Genomic DNA, 23,713 nt, shown 5'->3' with positions numbered 1-23,713 from the left:
AGGTGGTAAGTGGTGTGTGGGTGTTAGTAATCACTGATGCCAGTAGCGAGTGTGGGGATCTGTAATGGTATGGCCGAGTGTGGCTTTGCTATACCATTCCAGTCTTCCTTGACCCAGTCACACATGATTTAAGAAAAAATTCCTATATTTTTGGAGAAATCAAATGTTCAGCCTGTACATGTATTTTCTTTGTCTTATTTGTCATAATATTACATTTGCTTTGTTTATCAATTCAATGTTTTAATGTAATTTGTATGAGCATAGGTAGCCAAATATTCAGATTTCTTAACCTTAAAACACCTAACTAAATATAATTTTGGTTAAAAATACCAAGAAAAACTTTAATCTAAAATCTTGCAGATTAGAGATTTTCAGGTTACTGGACTGATTGTTACCAAGTGCCTACACTGCTGGGAAGACAGGACACCATGAACAAAGCTCTCATCCTGTAATTACACTTCAGCAATTACTTTAGGTTATTAAATAATTATGAGCCTGCTCTTCAAAATTCTGCAAGTCAAAATGAGGACTGATTTAAAAAGACCAGGGGCTAGATTCATGAAGCAGTTACGCAAGTACAGTACTTACAAACATGTACATCTTTCTGCAATCTTTGACGGGTTTGGTTACATTTATTAAACAGTTTACAAGCATGAAATCTTGCCAATCAACTGTTATAAAAAGCCTCCTGGTGCTTTGGAGCTCATTAACCGTTTAATAATTGTAAACAAAGCTGCCAAAGACCGAGGAAAGACGTACAGGTTTGTAAGTGCTTGCGTAACTGCTTCGTGAATCTGGCCCCAGATTATCACCCCATAGGAATTGCATGTTAGAAATCCCCTAAAAGGATGGGCTCAAGTAACAAGTTTAAGAGATGCGGAGGGAGAGTAGAATGTATTGTACATAATGTAATTACCCAAACGTAAAAGGAAGAGCGCTATGCTTGGGGCGTCCCATCTTCCTAACACTCGTGTAATGCTTTGAAACTACTGTTTTGGTCTCCACCTTCTCACTTGTTCCAACCATCTACCACAGTTTGTGAAAGTGAACATGCAATTCAGTAGAATTAAATAAAAATTTAATGAAGAAAAATTAACTAAATTAAATCTAATAGAAAATTTAATTTAGAGAGAAAATGTAAAAGTAAAATTCTGGATTAAGAAAGCGGTCAAGACAAGAGCACTAGTAAAAACTGGAGGTCGATACAACACGAGGTGACCAGGATGAGCACTAGGCAACTGTTCCTGGCAAAGAGGCAGAAATTCCAAGTAGTGCATTAAAGTTACCATAAAGACCAATTCAATTAAACAGACAATAAGAATAAAGTCAAGTCTAATTTAACAATAGTTTCTATATTTGACCTTCAAAAACGTGAAAATTTACCAAACTTAACATTTGGGTCTTAAAACAATAGTCTTTGAATTTATTTTTATTTCTATTAATTGTAGTAAATGCACTGCATACAGAAGTATCAAGCAGCCAAATGTACACATTTACCTTTGATATGGCTAACAAAAATACTGCTGCTGATCATGACAATGTATATGTACAAGAAAATTATGTGCCCAACAAAGTAAACACTTTCATTCTTGGTCCATGAAAGACATTAAAATACCAATTATACAAAACAATAAAATATGGGGAATTTTTTTTTTTTTTTTTTTTACTGCCGAATACTGTACAGTTAAAATTCGATCAATATTTACAAAAAACTGCTCCATCTATGTAGCCAAGAAATTAAAATTCATAAAAAATCTAGTGTTTCTCAAGTGTTCCAAAGGATACAAGTTGAGAGAGCAGATACTGTATGCAGCTCTACCTTGGCATACAAGCTGAAGATACCTTAACTTATTATTTGAATTACAAGCCAAAAATTTTTATGGACAAAATTTGCTTCCAAGTTTTCTGTAAACAAATCACCTCCCCCCCCCCCTTTCCCTTACGTGTGTCTTGTGGGTTTACAACGCACCTGGTTAATGTATAACCCATTTTCTAAATCCAGCCATAATTGTCAAATCCAATGTTCAGGCAAGTTATGACGTAGCCTCGGTAAGCACCGAGCAGTTAATTATGAATATTATGAAAATACGAATACAAATTAACCTGTACAAAACTCTTACACAAGTCTCAACATCTTACCCCAATTCAGACATTTATTCCTGGTACAGGAGATTTGCTTTTCATTATTATGCTAGATACATTAATTTGTCGTCCCACGGTTCATCAAAATAACTTCACAAAATTCTAAGACCAATGTATCAAAACCTAACGTTTATTCAGAAGTTTAAGCTACATTAAAATTTATAATAAACATGTAACATCAGATTTGGAGAAGCAATTGGAATGAGTAATTTTGTAAACATAGCTGCACACATTGCAGCTAAAGGATTACATTCTGTATATTAATTCACTAATATGCTGCAACAGAATAATCCACCCCCATCACAAGACTTCTTGTTTGCTCTAACCTACTGCTGTTACTAATGAAGCTTTAGGCTCAAGTTTCAGAACATTAAAAATATTGTCAGTCTGGTCATTCTTCATGGTTGAAAGTTATTCAACCTATAGTTCTCGCACAGATTTTTAAATAATTTTTTCTACAACAAAAATGATCAAGTACTAATAGGAATTTGTCCAGATCTAAAATTTATATCTACTCTTAATATCTAGAAACTATGCTTTGTGACAGTCTTAGTGACATTGCCATAAATAGAGAATTCAAAAAGGCACATTTATTTACATGGTATATATTGTGCAAAGGTGCAAAAATCAATTTATTATTAGCAAATTATCAAATGTCCAAGCCATGGCTACTTTAGTATTCCTAGGGGGAATCTGTCCAAAAAGGAAAATGAGCCTTAGGAAAGCATTATTGGCTTAAATCTGTTTAAAGCCATCAGATTATTATAATGGACCCAGAGATTGTGTTGTTTGCATGAGATTTCTCATTAACTATACTAAAGAGGCACAATGCATAGAGTCAACAACCACCCACACTTCGTGTAGCTGGACGACCATTACAATATTGAGAGACATTGCCCTTAGGTTGACAAAGCCAATCATTATTATTTCAGTGTTTATGTAGTAATCTGTAGGAATTATACTTAGTGTACATTAACTTCATAGACATTCTTTTTTACTCTATATTGTAAATTTAAAATTTTAGAAAGCCACAATTTAGAGCCATCAACAAAATCTAAAAGTGGAATGTGTAAAATTTCATTATATGGTATAAGCAAAATAGTGATCCGAGCGTTATTCCTGCATGTTAAGCCAAACAAGTTATATGGCAAATTAAAACCAAATTGGCAAACGTTTGCCAATTTGTTTGCAAAAACAAACCTATTAGTTTGCATGAAAGTCCTAGGCAAAAGAATTTTGTCAAATAACTCTGAAATCTTATGTTTTAAATCTTGGTGATTAGGGCACAACAAACAAGTGTTAATTACTGTACAAGTTTATATGACCCCTGGGAGTTCAATAAACTGTTTGCCTACCAAAAAAAAATCTTTATAAGAATTAAATCACAGTTACAATGCCATTCATCCTCTATACACTAGTATACAAAGGATACAGTCCTTATGAAATATACTTATTAAAAACCAATACAATCTCACTGTACATAAGTATATCCCAGTCATTTGATTTCATGGAAGTCAAAGAATGAGAAGGCGAGTTGTGGAAATTGGCAAGTTTAATCAAATACCCAGCAAACAGACTAGCAGCTGAATTTATGATATTGGTCAAGGAACCATAAATGATTGACACATTACCCTGGAAAGGGTAATGTTAACAGGGCAACAGACAAGCTTATTTACATTAGTGCCTTCCAGATTTAGGAGTCACGGCAATCCAAATTCAGTATCTTAACATTTTAATTTTTAATTAACTGAACTGTAGTTAAAAATTAACCAAAATTTGCTGGGAATTTGCGTGTTTTGAAGCTAAACTTCATTATGATAATTATATACATGCCTCCAACATTCACCCTACTAAAAACTAAATTTCTTTAATGTACAAAGTGATGTGCAAGGCTTACAATTTTACTTTGGAGATAAAGTAAAACTACTCCACAAGTTGTCACAGTAATCCAGGAATAACTACATGGCAGAACCCTCGTCTATTCCACATCCGGCCCAAAGATTCTTGCAGGTTTGTCAAGAACTATGACCAAAATAAAGTAAACCGATGTTATAAGTATGCCCAACTCTTTAAGAGTACTTGCCTTGCTGCATCACATTTTTGAACAGAGCCAAGGAACATGTGTCAAGATTTAAAACAATTTTTATAACAAATACTGCAACCGTTAAAATTATAAAACGGTGCCAATTCACGCACAAAGGAAGCTACGAAATGCATGTCGGCAGTAGTCGAGTACCTCTTGTGGAAAGCCTTCTCAATGAAGAATTCAGCCGATCCAAGGTAACGTCGTCACTTTCTATAATTAGAACACTTTTCCTCCACAATAAACCACCTTCACCCTGAGGATCAACATAAAATGGAGCTCAAGTGTACTTTTCCTTTAAAAATTTAAACTTTAAAATATACTTTTAATGACTGGCATCATTGAAAGTATATTTCCCTGGCACTGTTTCAACTCTAAGAACTGGGACATTAGCAGCTCTATGCAGCAGTTCATAATGCTACCATCATGCTATAACCTTCACCTGGAAGACTACAACCTTGTTAATGTAATCATGATCAAGAATCTTCTGCCTGTAAGCTATTCGAGTCCAGGGAAATGCCTACAGGAGAAGACTATGAAAAAATAGCTGCATCCAATGTATACACTTTCCAGAAGAATTTCACATACCGTAAAACACGTACAATGCACAATGAAAGACTACACTTTCCATTTGTGGTTCACTAACCCCTTTTTTTTTTATCACACCAGGCACCAAAGTGGCCACTCAAGTTTTCTAGCATTTGTCCATTTCAAGCAGCTCACACTGACGTTCAGTATTTAACATTCCAAACATTCACCAACTAAACTTGGGGGACCATTATATTGTCAAAACTTAACGTTCTGCCTTTAGTTTCCACCGCAGAACAAAGTAGCCTACTGTTCGCAAGAAGATGAAAAATGCAAAAAGGACTACAAAATCTACCCAGAACTCTGCCCCTGCTATGTCCATTTCTTCAAGGAATTTTTTTGGCGATTTGTAGTGGCAGTATGCCTCTGAGCAGTGCAAAGGCTTTCTGTCGAACCCGTATATGCTGAGTAACGTTCCTTCAAATCCATACCTGTGAAAAATAAATGTTCAGTAAATTAATGAAACTAATATTTATTACTTGCACCTTCAGTACTGCATCATGCTATGTGCGATATTTACCTGCCAGTGCTTCAAGGTTTCATTACAATATGACCAAGTTCAAACTAATAAGAACTTGTTAACAGTCCACTTCAGTGACAAGACCAACATTTTTTATCAAAATATCTATTCAATACTGTGGAAAACTACCATACAGCTAACATTTTAAATACTGTATAAATATTGAGAATTTGAAATAAAGATGGTAGCCTTGTATAGGTATTCAAAATTTACCAATTCTTCCTGTATTTTGTCAAGGCTCTACTAGTTGCCATGGTTTCTTCCTAGTTCAGGTAGAAGTGAAAACTGGCTGAGGGAGCCTGGCAAGCCCAGGATGTTTATAGTCAGGTACCCGAGGAGAGGTTGGATTGCTGAAGTGTTAAGAGTATGCAGTTTGTTACCTGTAATGTTAGCACAATGACCATGTCAACGGTCCAAGATTACAATAAGAGATTGTAGAATGAATGACCGAGTAGAAACATGAATAAGTAATCCCCTTTCAGGAAACTTCACAAGCATGGTCGGCATCTAAAGTGGCATATCTACAAGTTCCTTTGAAGCAACTAATATGGCTTTGAATACTGTATAGCCACCCAGAATTGGAGTTTCATCGTATCTGCTAGACAAATATCCAGCATTAGATTTTTATCACTACGGGATGCAAAAGGGTTAAAAGACTTCAGAGCAATGAGGGCACCGGGAGATTCAATGACAAAGGAATGTTGATAATGAAGCGGCATCTGACAGCAGACAAATTGCATAAAATTCTGCTGTAAAGATGCTAACTTCAGTGGAAGCAAGCACACAGGTCAGCTCAAGAAATACCTTAGAAGCCAACACTGCCAGCAGGCATGGATCCATCTGGGAATAGATCAAGTGTGTGAGCGAGGAAAAAATATACAAAGGATAAGGCTCGTCAAAAAAAGGATGGAAATCAGCCTTCACCATATGGGTCAGAGTCTTTCAAGATATTACAAGAATTCTAGAGCGAATCTTGCAAAATAACCACCCTTGCAGGATATGGAAGGCATCCAAGCAGATGACAACGGGTCAAGGGAGAGGCAGAGGAATGTGTGGGACAGCCATAAGAGTTTAAACGGGACAAAACTAGTACAGAGTGCACACACATCTATTAGCTCTCCAGGAAGTATGGGACAAGATTAAATATGGCAAGACCCTTTGAGTATTTAACTCAAAGGCGAGTGACATTGGGTAATAAAGACAAATGGGTGTAAAGCTCAACCCAAAGAGTTTGGCATTATCACTACACAAAAGGTGACTACCAGAGCCACAACATGCCTTCAAGTAAAAGTGACAAGAGTTCCAGTTTTAGAGAACTAAGCCATGATTGATGGGCCAGAACAACTTATTGACCGCAAGCTGGCATTTGTGGGAAGAAGAAGTCATCCCAGCAGAGATATTGTCAGATATTGTCAACAAAGGGAAGAAATAATACCAGTGGAAATGGAAGATGAGAGACCATTTAGGACAACTAGAAATATTAGTGCTCAGAACACTACCTTCATATCGAAGGGGGAATGCCATCATCGTTGAAAGGTACCTATCTGTAGAGATTAATGTTTAGAGATGAATTCTTGAAGAATGAAGATTACCACGAAGTCCACAGAATGCAGTTGGAGAAAAAAACATTAGCCTAGGTGGTGTCGGTTTCATGGGAAAAAAAAAAAAAAAAAAAAAAAGGGGGAGGGGGTGGGGGAGAAGGGGGAGGGGGTGGGGGAGAAGGGGGAGGGGGTGGGGGAGAAGGGGGAGGGTCATTAGTTCGACCTGGGGGGGGGGGGAAGAGAAAAGGGAATATTTATACAAGTAAAGCATATGTATGCAGAGGCTTCCTGTCTAACAAAATGAATTAAAAAGTACACACAGCAGTAGAATATACGTTTGACTGAAATACGGGAACAAAAGTAACAGCATTGCAGATCAAGGGAGAAGTGAAATTAAAGTTATCAGAAAGTGCTGTAGAGGACAGAAGGAAATGAATGCAGTACAGTATTAAAAAAGAAGAGCCATGCAATGTTCAAGAAAGTTATGAAAACTGCAGAATCAAAAATTGCAGCTCATTAAAACCTGGCATAAAACCACGAATTGGGGCGTATGGGAAATATCGGATAGCTGGGTCAAGAGACTTTTGCCAAGGAGTGCACATGATCTGGCGGGGTCCAGATCCCGGGGATGGGTTGTTGAAGGAGTTTGGCTGAAGAGAAATGCTGCCGTACTCTGGATCAGGGTGATGGCAACTCCGAGAGCGAGACCAGACTTCTTTGATATGAAGATGGGAATAAATGTATGAAAAAGATCAGACTAGTGCCTTCTTACCAGAGAGGGACCGGGGTTTTGTGTCTGACAGGTGTGGAAGCATCAAGGTACCGAGAGAGTGTCATTTTCTCAGGTGGCAAGGGAGAATTAAGAGCAGGTGACATGAGGATAGTTGGGAGGAAGATGGACATTGGCCCAGACAGCCATATGCTGGGGAAAGCCAAAAGACAGGGAACGGTTGAGGAGGAAGATGTGACCAAGAGTCAGACAGGATCATAGTGAATAATGAAGATGGGAGGTGGAGAAGAGACATTACTGGCAGGAAACACAGGGAAGGATGGGTGGAAGTGCCAACTGATGGCATTAGAGGATTCCCCATTTTGGATCATAGAGCAGTGGGTGAAGGAGAGTTTTGGGGGTGGCAAGGTAGGCCTTGGTCAATCCTACCAGTGAAGAGCCTGGGAAAGGGAGAAAATCAATAGAGCCCCCGAGATGAAGCTTGGTCTGGGCCCACCATAAAAGCCCATCAGAGAGCCTGATCTTCCATCATGATCCAATAATTATAAACAAACTTATTTACAAGAAGGTACAATGGGTTGGAGAGATTACCTAAGCTAATATTTTTACATTCATGCAAAGCCACTAACACTCAGCATTTTGGACATCTCGGGTATCAGGCATGTCAGGGTTTGGACATATCGGGTAAGATGAAAGGGTACATTGAAGCAAGGTTTTTACATCAATTCAAAATTAGTATTTCTTGAATTCGAGAACTGGCTGTCCCACCCCATGAGCGAGAAGAGATGAATTGAGGAGTGAACAAAAAAACAAGTAAATGTCACTGCCGTGCCCCCCCCCCCCCCCCACACAGCCCAAAAAAGGGGAGGCTCAAGCACATGGGCAACCTCAGCAGCAACAAGGAAAGTATACTCAAGTCACAATTGAAGGATCTGAAGAGTATTTCAGTGAGTGATGGATAGTCAAAATACTGCACATTTCTGAGCAAGCCAGTAAAAAATAAAATTAGTCATATTTGTTAAGATTTACTAAAATACCACCTTGGCAACTACTGCAGACTTTTACCAAAAGGTTTAGTATTTGGCAAAGTATTTAATGAAAAAGAAATTATGGTAAACACACTAATTTACAGATTACTTGCCTCACGTAGGAGATGTAGGTTACCCATCTTAGGTATATTGGAATGGTTGAGAAGTTCACAAAGAAGCCAGAGAACAGCAGGACTGGTATAGACGTGATGGGACCAAGGAAAACGGCACCCTGAAAATACACAAACAAGGCATTCAACTATTTTATTTAATTGAAGTTTAATACAATAATTTTAATCAAGTGAACATTACTCATGTTCAAGTATGGTCTACTCTAATCTTAATCATATAGAGCACATCTACACCGAGTTCATCAACTTTCACGAGGAACTCTGAAAACTTTAACATTTAATTTTAGTCAGGTTACGCATTCATTATAACAAACTTACCATTTGGATTAAAGGTCAAAATGGGTAAAATTTATTCAGAGTACAGAGATTTGGTTTACCAGAATCCAAGTTACCAAGCTTTACAGTATTCCAAATTCAAAATGATACTGCACATGATGGTATAATTAATTCCAAGGCACAGTTTTTCAGTGGGAATGGTTCCAATTACAATAACTTTTGTAAAGTTCCATCCAAAAATTTGCCCCCGATTAAAATTTACAAGAAACATTATCCTTTCAGAAGCAAGCTTCTATTAGGGAAGATGACCTCAAACTGTAGGGTATTGCTGTATTAAGTCAACCCATCCTCCGAATTGACAGAACTGTTTAATATTAAAGTGTAACAAGTACATGTCCTTACTGTCATACATAGTACATAATTGCACTTTTAGGGCTGTTACATTTACCTCCCCCTTTATTCTTTTTTTCTATTAAACTTCATCCTAAAATTCCGAGTCTCTTAAGTTCAATTTGCTATACACAAGTTTTAAATATCAGGAATTTTTGTTTTATTAAACAATAGATATTTTATACAAAATTTGAAAATATCCCGAGTTACTTTACAATTTATCGATATATTTTAGTTTTATTATAAAACTAATATCAATTTAGCTATAGGCTAAGAACTAATTGTAATCGAGAAGCAATAACATGCTTCTTCAAACACTAAGAAGGTTAGGTCATGGTTTTCTATTCAGCTTTTCAGGTAAACTCAAATATTCACAATATATCTCAAAGTATGGTTTAATACCAAGTGAAAACAAGTACAATTCCCGACTGCTATTAATAGTACATAATTGCACTTGTGCCATTACATTTACCTCCCCATTTTTGGAGGACGGGCTGATTAAGTATACTAATTAAGTATGCGAGAACGGGTTGTACTTTTCAGTAGTCTTGCGATTCCTGAATTTACCCAAAAGGTCACCATCTCTAGAGGTCTTTAGGACAGCAAGCTAGCAGCAGCAGCATTTTTAGGCTTTGGCAGCTCCGTGGTTCATAACCCTATGTGTGTGAAAGAGCATCTCCAGCCTACATTTTGGCTTTAGCTTCAAGCTGTTGCTCCTTGTATGCTCTACATTTTACCTTTTAAATAAATGGTCAGGATCAATATCTTTCAAATTGTTCCAACGAGACCAGCACTGTTTGCGTGTACGGGGTAGTTTGTAGTATCTCGTGAGACCTTCAACCATTCCTGGTACAAGAGTACTTTGTTCAGGGAAGTTTGTTGCCCAGTGTTTAACTTTCTCCAAAAACAACATGTCTTCCTGAAGATGAAGTCCCCACACTTTCATACACTACTCCGAATGGGGGCACAGAGATTTGTACAGTTTAATAATGGTCGAGACTCAATTGGCAGATTCCAACTCTATTTTATTCCATCAATCGGCTGCAAAGTAATGGCATTTATTTTGTAGTTGTGATGTTCACTGTATGCCCCACATACAAGGCCTTTATTTTTTGTGTTTTACAAAGCATTTGCCATCGTTCCCTAATAATTTTTAGAATTAAGACACTTTATGGTCTTTACATTTTCTACTTCAACATAATTTTTTGTCGTCTGCAAATTTTATAATGTGGTCTGATACTTTTTTATGAGGAGGTTCGGCCTGCCACCCCCCCCCTAGTAAAATTTACTTTAGCATCCACATACTGCACACTGCTAGTCTTTTTTGCTAACCAAACCACATGCCAGAAGATGAGAACATTTCATTCCATCCTGGACCATAATCAAATAAATTGTGAAGGGAAGCATGGGCAATTATTGCCTGTGCCTCCCTCTCTCCCTTCACATTTAGAGTTAAGAGAATTAAGATAGTGCCAGCAAACAAGTGTAAGGTGGCTAGAAATACTCTGCAAGTCTTGTGTATGAAATGAAACCACTGGTCACGTATCAATCCGGTCAAGGTATGTAATTATGATCCAGAGTAAAGGGCCCCAGTATACAGCATTTATTTGCCTTGGTAAAAAACTATGCACATTTAACTAGACTAACAGCACTGCATGCAACTGAACTAGACGAATGGCTGCAGAGCATCACCTTTGGCTGACTGGGAAAAAGCCTAATACAATATGCTTTTGTCCTGTAACAATGGTAAATCTGTATTAGATAATATGCATGTACATTAATTACATTTCATTGCAATGTCTCACCTGTATGTTCATGCAGGCACCTATAGCCAAGCCAAGACTCTGCGCCACAAGCGATGTCATGATGCACATTGTCGTAAACATGAAGAATCTATGAGCTTCCAGTGGCTGATCCGTTAGGAAATACACCAGAAGAACATAAAGCAGTGGATATATTACCTGTAAATAAAGAAGCTTAATATAAATCTCTAACATTAAGATTAGTGTGGTAATGCAACTAAAAATTGAAGCACAAGCCATTTTAAGTTGGGATTATTACTTAAAAACTTTGTCAAACACCTGTAGTACATAAAAATAGTTCCATAAACTTACAAAAAGGTGACAAACTAGCTAATTACAATTATGTACAACGATCCAAGATATTCTCTATTCAATCTCTATCTTCATATTTTAGGCAACAGATTTAAAGCTTTCTACAAATATAATTTGACTATCTTTGGATCAGTTTAGTTTCACTGGTTATGCCCAACACCAAAGAACATGTACCAGGAAAACCAAAGCATTGTAGCTGCATACGGGAGAAGCAAGCCAGCTGTGGGATTGCAGTGCATTTGATTAGCCAACTTTAGTAACTACAATCAACCTCTACTGTGGCAAAGAGCGACACTATTATTCTTAAATAGTTAGGCTTTAGTCTAATCACACTGGACATAATGTGCTATCTTCAGTTGTTATGGATCACCATCTCTGATGGATCACCAACATCTCTGCTGTCTAATCTAAATTTTTTCTAAATTTAGCTATATAGTTTTAACTAGATTGGGATAACCAAGCCTAGGTAAACTATTCTGAACAGGCAAGCTGGTTGGTTATAATGATTGACAACCATATTGCAGCAGTACATGAAAATATTTCAATTATAATTCATTGTCAATGATTATATTGTAATTGACATTACTGCAATGCACAATTAAATCATTGCCTCCTCATCAGTACATTTTGTTTATCAGCAAGAGCCACGAGGAGGATTCGAACCTGCACACTTTGTACTCTCAAGCACAAAACCCTAGACCACTACACCACAAAATGGTCAAAAGCACAGGATCCCACATTGCATTGCTTTTGACCATGTGGCACAGTGGTCTAGGGCATGTGCTTGGGAGTACCGAGTGTGCAGGTTTAAATCATCCTCATGACTTACCGATTTTCTCATTACTGCAATATTAAAAATTGGGAAAACTGTTGGTGCACTTCACTTGTTAAAACTGGCAGTTCTTAATTCAACCCATCCTTCCGTTTAGATAGTACTTTTGTAACTGCACCATAGTACAAACATTGACATACTAAGAAATTAGCTAGTAAAACTTCATACTCTTCATCTTTTTGGTACTCTGAAAGTTAAGCTAAAACAAATTTAAATATTCCCAGGCCTAGTATAGCACACACGTTATATTAAGCCATGGATAGTGTATTAGGCCAAGGAAGGTTAGGTTTATTTTAGTTTGTGTTTGTACCAAGTAGAAAGTCATTTTCTGGTTTGTCCAAATTCATTATTCAGATTTCTATTTTCTAATTGCATTGTACATTTGTATGTACTGTACTATGGTCCTAATCCTATAGATAAAAAAAAAAAAAAAGGATGGCCTGCTTAATTTGCTAAAGAGCTAATTAATCAAAATATAAAATTGTTAGGTTTAATCTGGGCGTATTCAGAATGCACAGTAAAATCAGTTTAAGTCATAGGACATTCATTTATACAGTAACTACAATACTTTAAAGGAAGACATTAACATTAAAATGACACATTTGGTTATAATTTATATACAGTACTGAACTGTATAAATTACAGATTCTTCCCTGCTACAATTTTAGTATCCTAAATTTGCTTTAATTGTATTAGTTAATAGTACCAAATGTTTACACAATCTAGCTGCAGGTATATCCTGCATAATTAATACCACCAATAGAAAGCTCTAAACTATAATTCTAGGTTAGAAAATCACTTAAAGCATTACCTGGAAAGGCATGTCAGCCATTGTTTTTGCTAAGTAGTATGACTTTAGTGAGTACCAGTAGTTGAGATGTTCTCTGATGAACACATTCATCTCTAGAGGGACTGCAAGAGAAGTGAAAGTTCTGAGAATGTAGGCAATTTTATTAGCAAGCAAAAGTTATATACAGTATCTAATGTACATTTATAACAAACCTTCATAAAGAAGGAAATAGGGCCGAGGACAACTTATTAAAATATTCAAACCAATTACTTACATGTAAGAATAGTGGGCATCATAGCAGTAAACATGAGAAATAACATGCAGAAGAACAAACACCCGGAGTTGTTGAACACTTTGCTCGCTTCATTTCCAATATTATAGTAGAGTAGACCTATTAGCAAACCAATCAGCGTGTGAGAGCAGATGCGCATCTTTGTCAGCATCTGAAAGAGCCAAAACCATCAGGAATGTGTTACAAAAGCCTTTACCATGACTACATGATCAATCACAGCACTACCATGAAAAATCATTAAATTTTACAAAATTTGTTGCATCAGAAAAGCTGCTCAAAATTCCAAATTACTCTAGTAATGAACTAAAACAAAAGAAATGGAAATGTTAAGCTTGCCATCTAGTAAATTTGAAATGGACAATACTTTCAAGGTTGTACAAATACTAGACACTTACTCAAGTATTAATAACCCAGTAAAAATAGAGCAATAATTTTGCAAGAAGTTTAAAGAAAAATAACCTTCCCAATTACATTGAGGGGAGGCAGGGGAAGGGGTAAAAGCAGTGGTTTAAGCTCCTTATCTTCAATGTTTACACCATAAACCATGTAAATATAGAAAAAATAAAGTAAATTATAATCTAGAGTCCTCCAAAGTAAACCTGTAGCACTGTACTTACTCCATCTCTTATTATTGAAAGGAATGTTCGCTTGAATAGTATGACAAACTGCTTCCAGCCAGATGTTGGAAAAGAATTTGGAATATCGTCAATACTCTCGTCTTCCGAGGCAAGTAGAGAATGCTGATTTGGGGGTATGTTCACTAGTGCATCACCTTTTGTTTGAATCAGTGGGTTGCCACCCCCACCAGACTCCCTATGCTCGTCATCATCTCGGGCTCCTGAGGATAATGAGATTTTAAATTTAGAAATGGTGGAAAAAAAAAAAAAAAAAAAAAAAAAAAGTTCCTAAACAAAACTGGATATGAACAAATTTCAAGTTGAACAACATTTGTGGAGAAATTTGAAAAGTAAATTTTTGAGCATCACAATTCATTCACAGAAAAAAAATTTTATTGCTGCAATTTTTAGTATAAGCTAGTGTTTTAATACCATACTAACCAATAATATGCTGCTTGGTCCTCACTGCAAGATGGTTGTCTGGGCCGAGGTTGTCACACTTTCCACATCTCACGGCTGTAGTTAGTTTGTAGGTAAATTCTCCATATTCTCCACTTGCAACCTCCATCACTGAAAATAAAACCAAAATTTTCTAATTAAAAAATTATACAAACATAGGTACTGTACTCTGTAGAAAGTATACCTCTAGACTAGAGCTTACCCAACAAGCCTAGTGTACCACATTGATAAAGGATAAGACCTAGAACAAAATAGAGATTTAAGCTAACTAAAAGCTGGTGAAAAAACATTATTAAATTAACTTTGGCAAACAGAGTGGTAGATGATTGGAACAAGCAAGGTGGAAGTGGCCAGAACTATCAGTAGTGTCAAAGCATTATACGACTACTGGGAAGATTGGACACCACGAGTATAGTTCATCTTACAACTACACTTTGCAACTACACATGTAATTACATTACAAAGCCAACCTACTCATTAAGCTAGTTATTAAGGAGAGTTATAGCTTACCAATTCAAATACTTCTGGTATCTCCCATGCATCCTAGTTTACTTACCTACACTTCCTCTCCCGAGCTCTTGCTTCCGGCACTATACATTTATTTAAAAAATGTAAAATAACCTACCATAACTTCAGCAAGTGTTTTACAATTTCTACTGAAGGAGAGTATTTAAATCTTGCCCAACAAAACTTATTGCATATACATTAAAGTATTGCCTGTGCCATAAGAGTAAGCTTGGTTTTTGTAATTAAAATTTTTAACAAATTAAAATACAAAACATTACACAATTGTGGCATTATTTGTCGAAACAAATTATGTTTGTTTGCAACTAGAACTACAGTACTGTACTAATTTAACAGTTTTGAGCATAGAAGCACTACTTTTGGAAGAAAGATTATACCCCATATAAATTTTTCCAATGAAGCGAATTTCACAACCTGTACTTACAAAAATCTGCAGGGTTGTGATAGGAGGGGCACTCTAGACCCATTGCCGATAGGAATGGAATAAGCCCGTGGATGGCTCCACGGTAGATGCACTGTCCTTCTGCCAATGCATAGAGATAGTCGAACTTCTCGAACAGCTTAGCTGATGGTTGATGGATGGTGCAAATGATCGTGCGGCCCCCTTGGGCTAAAGTCTTCAACAAGTTGATACACTGAAAACTGCTACTACTGTCCAGTCCACTGAAAGGAGAGCAATTTTTTAGTTACTGCCATTGTTCAAAAATTGATACACAAGATAAAAGTAAAGGGAAATTTAGCAATACAAAATGTCTAGCACATGTGTCAAAACAAGTCACGCTATAAAGTAAAGCAAGGTACTGTACTGCCAAAATAATTTCTCCCACAACCCCCTCCCCTTCATAGGATACATCAGATGTACTATTGTCTCTGCAGGTCTGACCTACAATAAGGTAGAAACCCAAGAAACACTGGTCTTTAAATTTATGCATTCGTGATTAGTTACCAATTTTTAATTAAAATCTTCCCTTTATGGAATTAACTTCCTACACAGACATCTCTATTTAATAGTGAATGACTAGCTTTAAAATCTTGCCAAACGTATTAATAATTTGAAGTTTTCCAAAAAGAACTTTTCCCCACTTATGCCTTTTTTTTTAGAAAAAGCGGCTTCAAATGAAGTGCATTCTTCAGCTTGTTCATAAGTTTTCTTCAGGTCTACTGCCCCAATCTATTCTACCACACTAATATTTACATTTCCAGAATGATTATCACATCTATGAATGTACAGTAACACTATTGCACATCTGAGAAATTCTCTATACCTAGTCTTATGTAATCTCACCAACCCATTATATTATTATTACTCAATTTCTTTGAAACAAATTTGAAGTGACAGTTCCTAAAGGCAGTCTCTGCCCCATGAAATGTAGCAACTTTTACCTCGTTGGCTCATCAAAAAACATAACAGGTGGGTTGTTAACAAGTTCCAGGGCAATGGACAGCCTTTTGCGCTGGCCACCGGAAAGATTAATTGCTCTTGTATCTCTGCATTCTGTTAAGCTCAGGGTTTCCAGTATTTCATTGATCTGAAAAATATATGTACTATGAAGATTTAGGTACAATTCTTAAAAATTATGTCCAAGATTTGCAACCATTTTTATTGGGCATTTTATACAGATTAAAAATGTTACACCAAATCAAATTCACACCATTTGCCATCTACAGCAATCTGCTTTAGTTCTTTAATTACCAACTAAAGGGTATACTAAACTATAAGCTATGATGATTTATAATAAATTTCCTAGTTAAACCACAAAATAAAAAATAAAATAGTCCACATTAATAATTCAAGTTACAGTAGATACAAATTACAATAAAACAAGCACACATTCAAGAAACTAGCTTCTATTGAAGTACTGTACATGTATGAGACTTCTGCCAATTACAAATTATTAATGATTTTTTTATTTAATTAGTTTAAGCAGGAAATGATAATTAGAACAAAAATGATTAGTCTTACCACTTCTTCCTTTTGCTGTCTTTTCATTCTGTCACCCAGTTTAAGGTTGGCAGAAACATTCATCGACTCCATTACAGTGAGATGTGGATGGAGGTGATCATCTTGCATTATGTAACAAGACATTTTGCGGAACTTTCGCAGATTTCGTTCTCTGCCATTAACAGTGATTGTCCCAACAACATTACTAATCCTGAAATTAGTCAATTTTGTTGAACATCTCCTTTGGCACAATTTAATTTCATAAAACACATACTTTACACACTTTGCTTCATCAAAGTGTCAACACCAATAAGAAGAAAGCTCAAAATGAAGCCAAAATGTAGTACACTGTAGTCTGCAAATTTGCAGACACTAAGATTTACATTAAAGTGGAAATTGAAAAAGATATTGAAGTCTTACAAAGATCTACATGAAGTCCAAAAGGTCAGAAGACTGGCAAATGGTTTTTAATATCAATAAATGCAAAACCTTGCATGTGGGGCATAACAATCTACGTCACAAATATCAAATTAACAGCATTACCTTTCAGGAGATTGATGACGAAAAGGACCTTTTAGTCAGAATCCATCATTCACTAAAAGTTGCACAAATGGGAGACCGTAAAAAAAACCTAAGCAAACCACCTAGGAATAATTAAATACTTTGTATTTAAGGAAAAAGAGGTAGTCATTCAATTGCACACAGCTTCGGTGTGCCCCAAGTTTCATGCTTCCATCCAGGCAAGGAGACCTCATCTTTAGAAAGACACAGCTGCTATGGAGGAAGTCCACCACCGGATAAAATAAATCATTTCAGAGCCAAGTCAACTATCAGGAATAGTCGAGGGACACTCCAAACCAGGCATGACAGGGCGGATCTCATCGAAACTTCAAATGCAGAAAAACTTCGACGTTGATGATCAAGATAATTTCTTCAGAAGATCATATGTAACAAACTAGGAGAAATGGTTTCAAGCTCAAGCCACAATGTAGGACCGAGAACAAAAGATGCTTTTTACACCACAGGGTTATAAACCCATGGAACTGCATACCCGCCAAAGCAGTAAACACCAAAACTTAAATTTTTAAATCCAACTGGAAAGATTATTAGGACAATTGAGGGGGACCTTTGACAGGCTGAAAGCTTTGTTATTGTCAAGGCCACTAGTGTTAATGACCCTAGGGAAAATTCACGTTGTGAACATGACACCAATACATTACATTGACAAAATATTTCAATTTTATGCCACAGGAGTAAAATACCTACTTCAGTCAGTACTAGTCTTAAGTTACTTCTGCCAAATCTTTTCTACAAGATTTTGTCGTCCATGGTATTTTACATAATGCTTTTTAAAGAATTAACCATTTTTACAGGAAGTCTAATTCATAAAGAGGTCTGCACAAAATTTTATAATTTGTCATTTTTTAAGCAAAATTTCAAGCTATTTATCTGCCATGCTTGAGATATTCAATAAAGTACCAAAATGACAATCTCAGGAGAATAATACTCCTAGTATAGTAACTAGAATGCATTTCAATTGTTGAAAGTTTGAAGAAAATCCTACTGCAGTACATGCTTAACTCTGCAATAATTCATTTTAAAGCATGGGTCCATTAATATTATGTACTCTGGCAACTCTTAAATGACAAGTTGGCAACTTTCCAACAAAACCAATAACTTCAAATCAAACTTCATGTCTAAAATATGCTTAAATATTAACATTTCACAGCACATTAAGTTATGCACCATAATAAATTTAAATAGTCAAAGTACTGTATCACAGAAAAATTTATTACTAAACTTTGCTTAAATGTCAACATTGGTAGCTTTAAATTATATACTGTACTACAATGCTTACAGTAATGTACTTTACAGAGAAATTCAACTGCAAATTTCAATACTTTTTTTCTAATCAATACAATAGTGTTCTTTTATGCATTCACCGTTTTAAGCTCTAGTCAAATTTATTAAATTTTCCTCTACTTAATTTGTAAACGAGAGCATTAATTTTTTTTTTTAATTATACAAGATTTATTCCACAAGATATTTAATATATTAGAGAACTGTACTCTGGTAGGTTATAGTAATTATACATTTACTTAAAAAAAATTCCCGCCGTTTACAAACGATTGACTTGCATTCTAACTTTGCCACTACACCCTACCGGAATGCCATTCCAAAACACATTAGTATCTTCCCTAAAATGTTTCAACGAAACTAAAGTAGTACAGGATAATACAGAAAAACTGCATACCTGTATCCAGCAGTAATATTCATAAGAGTGGACTTTCCCGCACCAGAAGGACCCATGATAGCCGTCAGCCGACCAGATTTGAACTTCCCACTTACACCCTTCAGAATGGTCTTGTAACCTGGAGAAAAAGCACAATCAGGTTATACTAAAGCATTAAGAAATTAATTAGCCGAACATTCATTCTTTAACAATATACCAATAAGACATTATTAAACTAGAAAATCCTTAATTACCACATTCCGAGCCAAGCTCACAAATTAAGGCTTAAGGATTTACATTATTAATGTTATAGATTATTAATATTTTTATTCACAATATAAATTAAATGCGTGAACATTAAATTTACACCCGTCTTGTACATTAAATTGAACATAATATTAATTTAGGTAAAAAAAAAAAAAAAAAAAAAAAAAAAAAAAAAAAAAAAAAGTCTAAGGCAGACATTCCAGTTGCACAAGTTGGTTTTAAGGTTGCCCAAAAGAATAAAATATTGATACGCATACAGCGCTTAAAATTTAACCGACTATTACATTAACCATGCTGTCAAATACATTACATTATAAACGTACCCGCCTGTACCGCTTACCAGTATATAGCTTTAATTCTTCGCTAGATTTCACCCATAATTCGCTGTCAAATTTTTAACCTCCCCCACCCCCCTCTCGTCACTTTGTTAAACATACCATAGCTCCTAGTGTCAAATTATTAACCCTGACTGGATTTGCTAAGCTTCTAGCAGATAAACAAGATCACCATTAAATTTGATATTTCACACATTCATAAGAAGCCTATCCCACGTGGTGACTGCCTCTATCCCTCAGACCGGAACACAAAAGGAGGGGGGGGGAGGGGGTAGAAATAGCCTAAGCTACTCTATCCCTTTGAGATGTATTTCTTGCCTCAAACATACTTTAACTTGAACCGGAACACTTGCCTCTATGTCTGCCCTCCGACACCGAGTAAGAGAGGTCACTGAACTCTATGTGCACAGGTGGTCTCTTGGGCAGGTGCGACATGATCACTCCCGCACCAGTCCCGTTCACCACCTTCTTCCTCAAGTCGTTGCTGGAAAATAAAAAATCCAAATTTAAATGAAATTTTTTTAATTTTATAAAACTACAACATGTCCCATCGTTTCAGTAAAACTAAATTACTTTCACCGTGAACGATTTAATCTGTTTAATATACCACATTAGAAATCGTGTGTCTGCTACCTAGCCCCGTAATCACTAATGCCACCTGCAATTTATGCAGTAATCATTAATGAATCTAAGTACTACGCTACATGTTCCCTACGTTAACACTAATCAATTTGACCAGCCAAAAGTAACCAGCGAGTTTCCCTATCAGGTCAAATTATAAATTTGCCAATAAAGGCAACAACTTATGTCCAACATAAGGTCAGGTGGACACAGATATAATACAACTCGAGAATACAGCACTTGTTACGGATGCATTTGAAAGACTGGCGAACCCAGACCGAGTGAATGCATCTTCTGCCAGTCACAGAAATCCACTACTTTATTATCTCCTGGAATGTGAAGCAACCAATGACCTTAGAAGAGCTTTAAGAGTCCCTGAATCTTTCAGTCCCTGAAGTCATCAACACTGCCACTTCTGGTAAAGTCCTGCAGCTGGACACCCTCATATACTGTCAAACATTATCCTCCCCCCGCGATAGCAGCCCGATTATTAAATGCGACCTCAGCACACGGTATACATTTACTAAACAAAATATCTACCACTACCACTTACGGGGTATTCATGCCTGTGCCACCTCTTTGGCTGCTTAATCTTCATCAATCACGGCACCTGCAATAGAGTTCCAACTCGACACACGCACAACGCTACAAGCCTCCTACCAGACTGCTAGCAACCTTTCCTCAACTGATCATAATGCTATTTCTACCATCCGACTGCTGTAACCAAGACTTAAACCATCAAAATAATCTAATAATGTTACTCAAAATCGTATAAGTTACAAACATAACAGACAATGGATCATTAGTAACAATAATGTGCAATATTCAAGAGCAAGGGCTACACAGTCGCATGGCTACATGAACAAGCCTCGGTATACCTTCTAGAATCTGATCTAAGTGTTATTTAGGGGCTATTGAAAAAAAAATAAAGATTTTGTCAGTACGCCATATTGCCACAATTTAAGACAAGGTTGGGTTAATGCATGGATGAATGCAAGCCTTGAAATTCGCAGGACGACTGCATTATTAACAAGACATGATAGTCTACACAAGATCTTTTAAATCTTCCTGAAGATCCATCAGAAAGCCTAAGATTTTTGTACCCTGATTGCAACCTACTAGATTTCTGAACGCTCCATTACCAAAATATATCTTGCCAGCACATAGTACGCCTAGTTTAAACAAAAAAATCACAGCACATTTAAATAAATTTCTAAGTCGTTTGTATAGGGAGAAACGATTGCAAATAAAACGCTGTTGTATAACCTTGCGTCCTATCTACCGGCAAATGTATAGACAAATTACTCAAAGAACACGTCGAATACTCTATTGAAGTGCCAGGCGAACACGTCTAATACTCTAAGTATACAACTGCGCAATTTCCTTAAGCGTCGAATGGTTTTGCCTACAACCTTTGCCGTTTACAGTTTATAGGGGCAAGACGGCAAGTTCATCAAGATCCAAGGCGATGTTATGCATGAATCTGAAGATTTATTATAAAAAGTACGGTGAAGAGGCGAACGTGTCGTTTCATATATTATGACAAACATCGGTAGGTTAAGGATTATTCTTTACCACGTTAAGGAACTTTCCGCCCCTCCATGCATCTATGAGGTTAGCAAACTGCAATTACAACATCTTAATGGATGGGTTTAACGTGATTTATATTGGGGAACTACATTACTTTCCTATATAGCCGATAACATAACCAACAAGTCACCAAAATGTCAAGCCAAGCCTACACCTCACTTCAGAAAATTTAAAACAGCATTTTAATGTTTAATATCTATTGAGGACGTGTTTGAAGTGATGCCATTGAATAACCGCAAATCCACGCTTTTCGGCGATCAGCCATGTTAACAGCTAAGCTACCGACTTGAAATTTCATAATATCAAGTTTAATAATCTTTGATCATTAACAGCTCTAGCAGATACGTTGGTATCCTGTTAATACAAAGTCAACAAGTGACAACTTGTTCCATTGGAAAAGGTGTGTAGGGAGAAAATATTGCCGATTTGAGGGCGAAGTTACGCCACTTGCCCAAGCTCATAACTTAGTGACCAAGTTAGATTTGAACAACTAAATTCCAACAAGCCGCCTCTATGTTAAACTTCCTAACAATCTTCCAAAAATTGGTCGGTTACAAGACCCAAATAAAATACGTTGCGCACAAACTGCTAAACATTCCTTCCTAAACATTCCTAGGCAGTTTCGACATTTCCTTTAAGCTTATACTGTAGGCAAATTTAATAAAACTAACAAATTCAGCCTTAAAAGTTAAAACACTAACCCCGTCGTTATAACTTTCAAAGACGCCATCGCTACTGGAAAATACAAAACGCCTTGATCTTCCACTGCCGACAGGGGATCTAAAGCCACATCTTCCGCTGCCGACAAGGGATCCACAATTATAGCGCCTACATCCTTATTGACTGACAAGGGCTCCAAAGCTAGAACTTCAAGTGTTAATTCTTTCAACGTTCTTGGAAGCTGCAAAGCTAGATCTCTTCTTCCATCTTCAGTTCCTCTGCATTCTAAATCATGATTTTCAGGCGCTTTTAAAGGCTCCAGAAGTATAATTTCTTGCTCTAGTTCGTCAGATACCGGTTTTGGTTCTACAGCAAGAGCTCCTCGGTCTCTTGGATATCTTGCTGCTTCTTTAGACGTTAAAGACATATCTGAAGCAATAAACAGACTACAAAAAGCCATTTTCTCTAGCTTACAGCGAGCAGGTGCTAACTAATTTAAAGTGCTTTTGCACTTTAAACCACGATCTCGCCAGTATCACACAACACCTGCAACCCCGAACTTAATTCTTTCCACAACACGCAGTGCCCATGCTCTGTCAGCCAGCAACTGACTCGATGGAGCTCGGTAAAGACACCTCAATATTATTGCGTCGGCACTAAATGAACCACTTCCAATCCCCTAGTTCCTTGGTTTTCACGAAAAACGAACGAAGCATTTTCCGTTCTTCGGAATTCAAAAGATATTTTCCTAAAATCAGTCTGTCTTTATAAACGTTAGGCCAAATGTTCGTTAATCCAACTGCCACCGACTTGTTTATGAATGAAAAACACTTTATGCATGACCTATAACTGATTACGTTCAGGCATTTTTTGGAAGAGTGCTTCTTTCACTTCCTGTGTTCGAATCGTACCTATCTGAACAGCCCGTCCTCCAAACAAAGACCCAAAAGTAATTCCATGCACCCGCCAAACCCCCTGTTTATGAATGAAAAACGGTTTACACACGA

The 23,713-nt window shown here is 36.7% G+C and overlaps 1 protein-coding gene across 4 annotated transcripts in view; it reads right to left on the bottom strand.

Annotated features, from left to right (window-relative positions):
- Positions 1-1,416: 1,416 nt before the first annotated feature.
- LOC138368178 (ATP-binding cassette sub-family G member 1-like) overlaps positions 1,417-23,713 on the bottom strand; it is a 66,071-nt gene continuing 43,774 nt past the window's right edge. For 3 of the 4 annotated variants that reach the window (XM_069330607.1, XM_069330609.1, XM_069330610.1), the window contains exons 2-13: positions 20,189-20,319; positions 19,255-19,372; positions 17,022-17,211; positions 16,442-16,587; positions 15,483-15,721; positions 14,516-14,644; positions 14,075-14,295; positions 13,440-13,608; positions 13,187-13,287; positions 11,235-11,390; positions 8,746-8,864; positions 1,417-5,244 (exon numbers count right to left, since the gene is read on the bottom strand). In XM_069330607.1, coding sequence (XP_069186708.1) covers positions 5,019-5,244; positions 8,746-8,864; positions 11,235-11,390; positions 13,187-13,287; positions 13,440-13,608; positions 14,075-14,295; positions 14,516-14,644; positions 15,483-15,721; positions 16,442-16,587; positions 17,022-17,211; positions 19,255-19,372; positions 20,189-20,319 — 1,945 coding nt within the window. In that variant the 3' untranslated portion in view covers positions 1,417-5,018. Of the gene's footprint in view, positions 5,245-8,745; positions 8,865-11,234; positions 11,391-13,186; positions 13,288-13,439; positions 13,609-14,074; positions 14,296-14,515; positions 14,645-15,482; positions 15,722-16,441; positions 16,588-17,021; positions 17,212-19,254; positions 19,373-20,188; positions 20,320-22,747; positions 23,335-23,713 lie in introns of those variants that run through there. The other variant, XM_069330606.1, reaches the window with a different exon arrangement.

Source organism: Procambarus clarkii, chromosome 24 (genome assembly GCF_040958095.1).
Source record: "Procambarus clarkii isolate CNS0578487 chromosome 24, FALCON_Pclarkii_2.0, whole genome shotgun sequence".
In the NCBI taxonomy this organism is placed as follows: Eukaryota; Metazoa; Arthropoda; class Malacostraca; order Decapoda; family Cambaridae; genus Procambarus; species Procambarus clarkii.
This window is presented reverse-complemented; position numbering and strand designations above follow the sequence as displayed.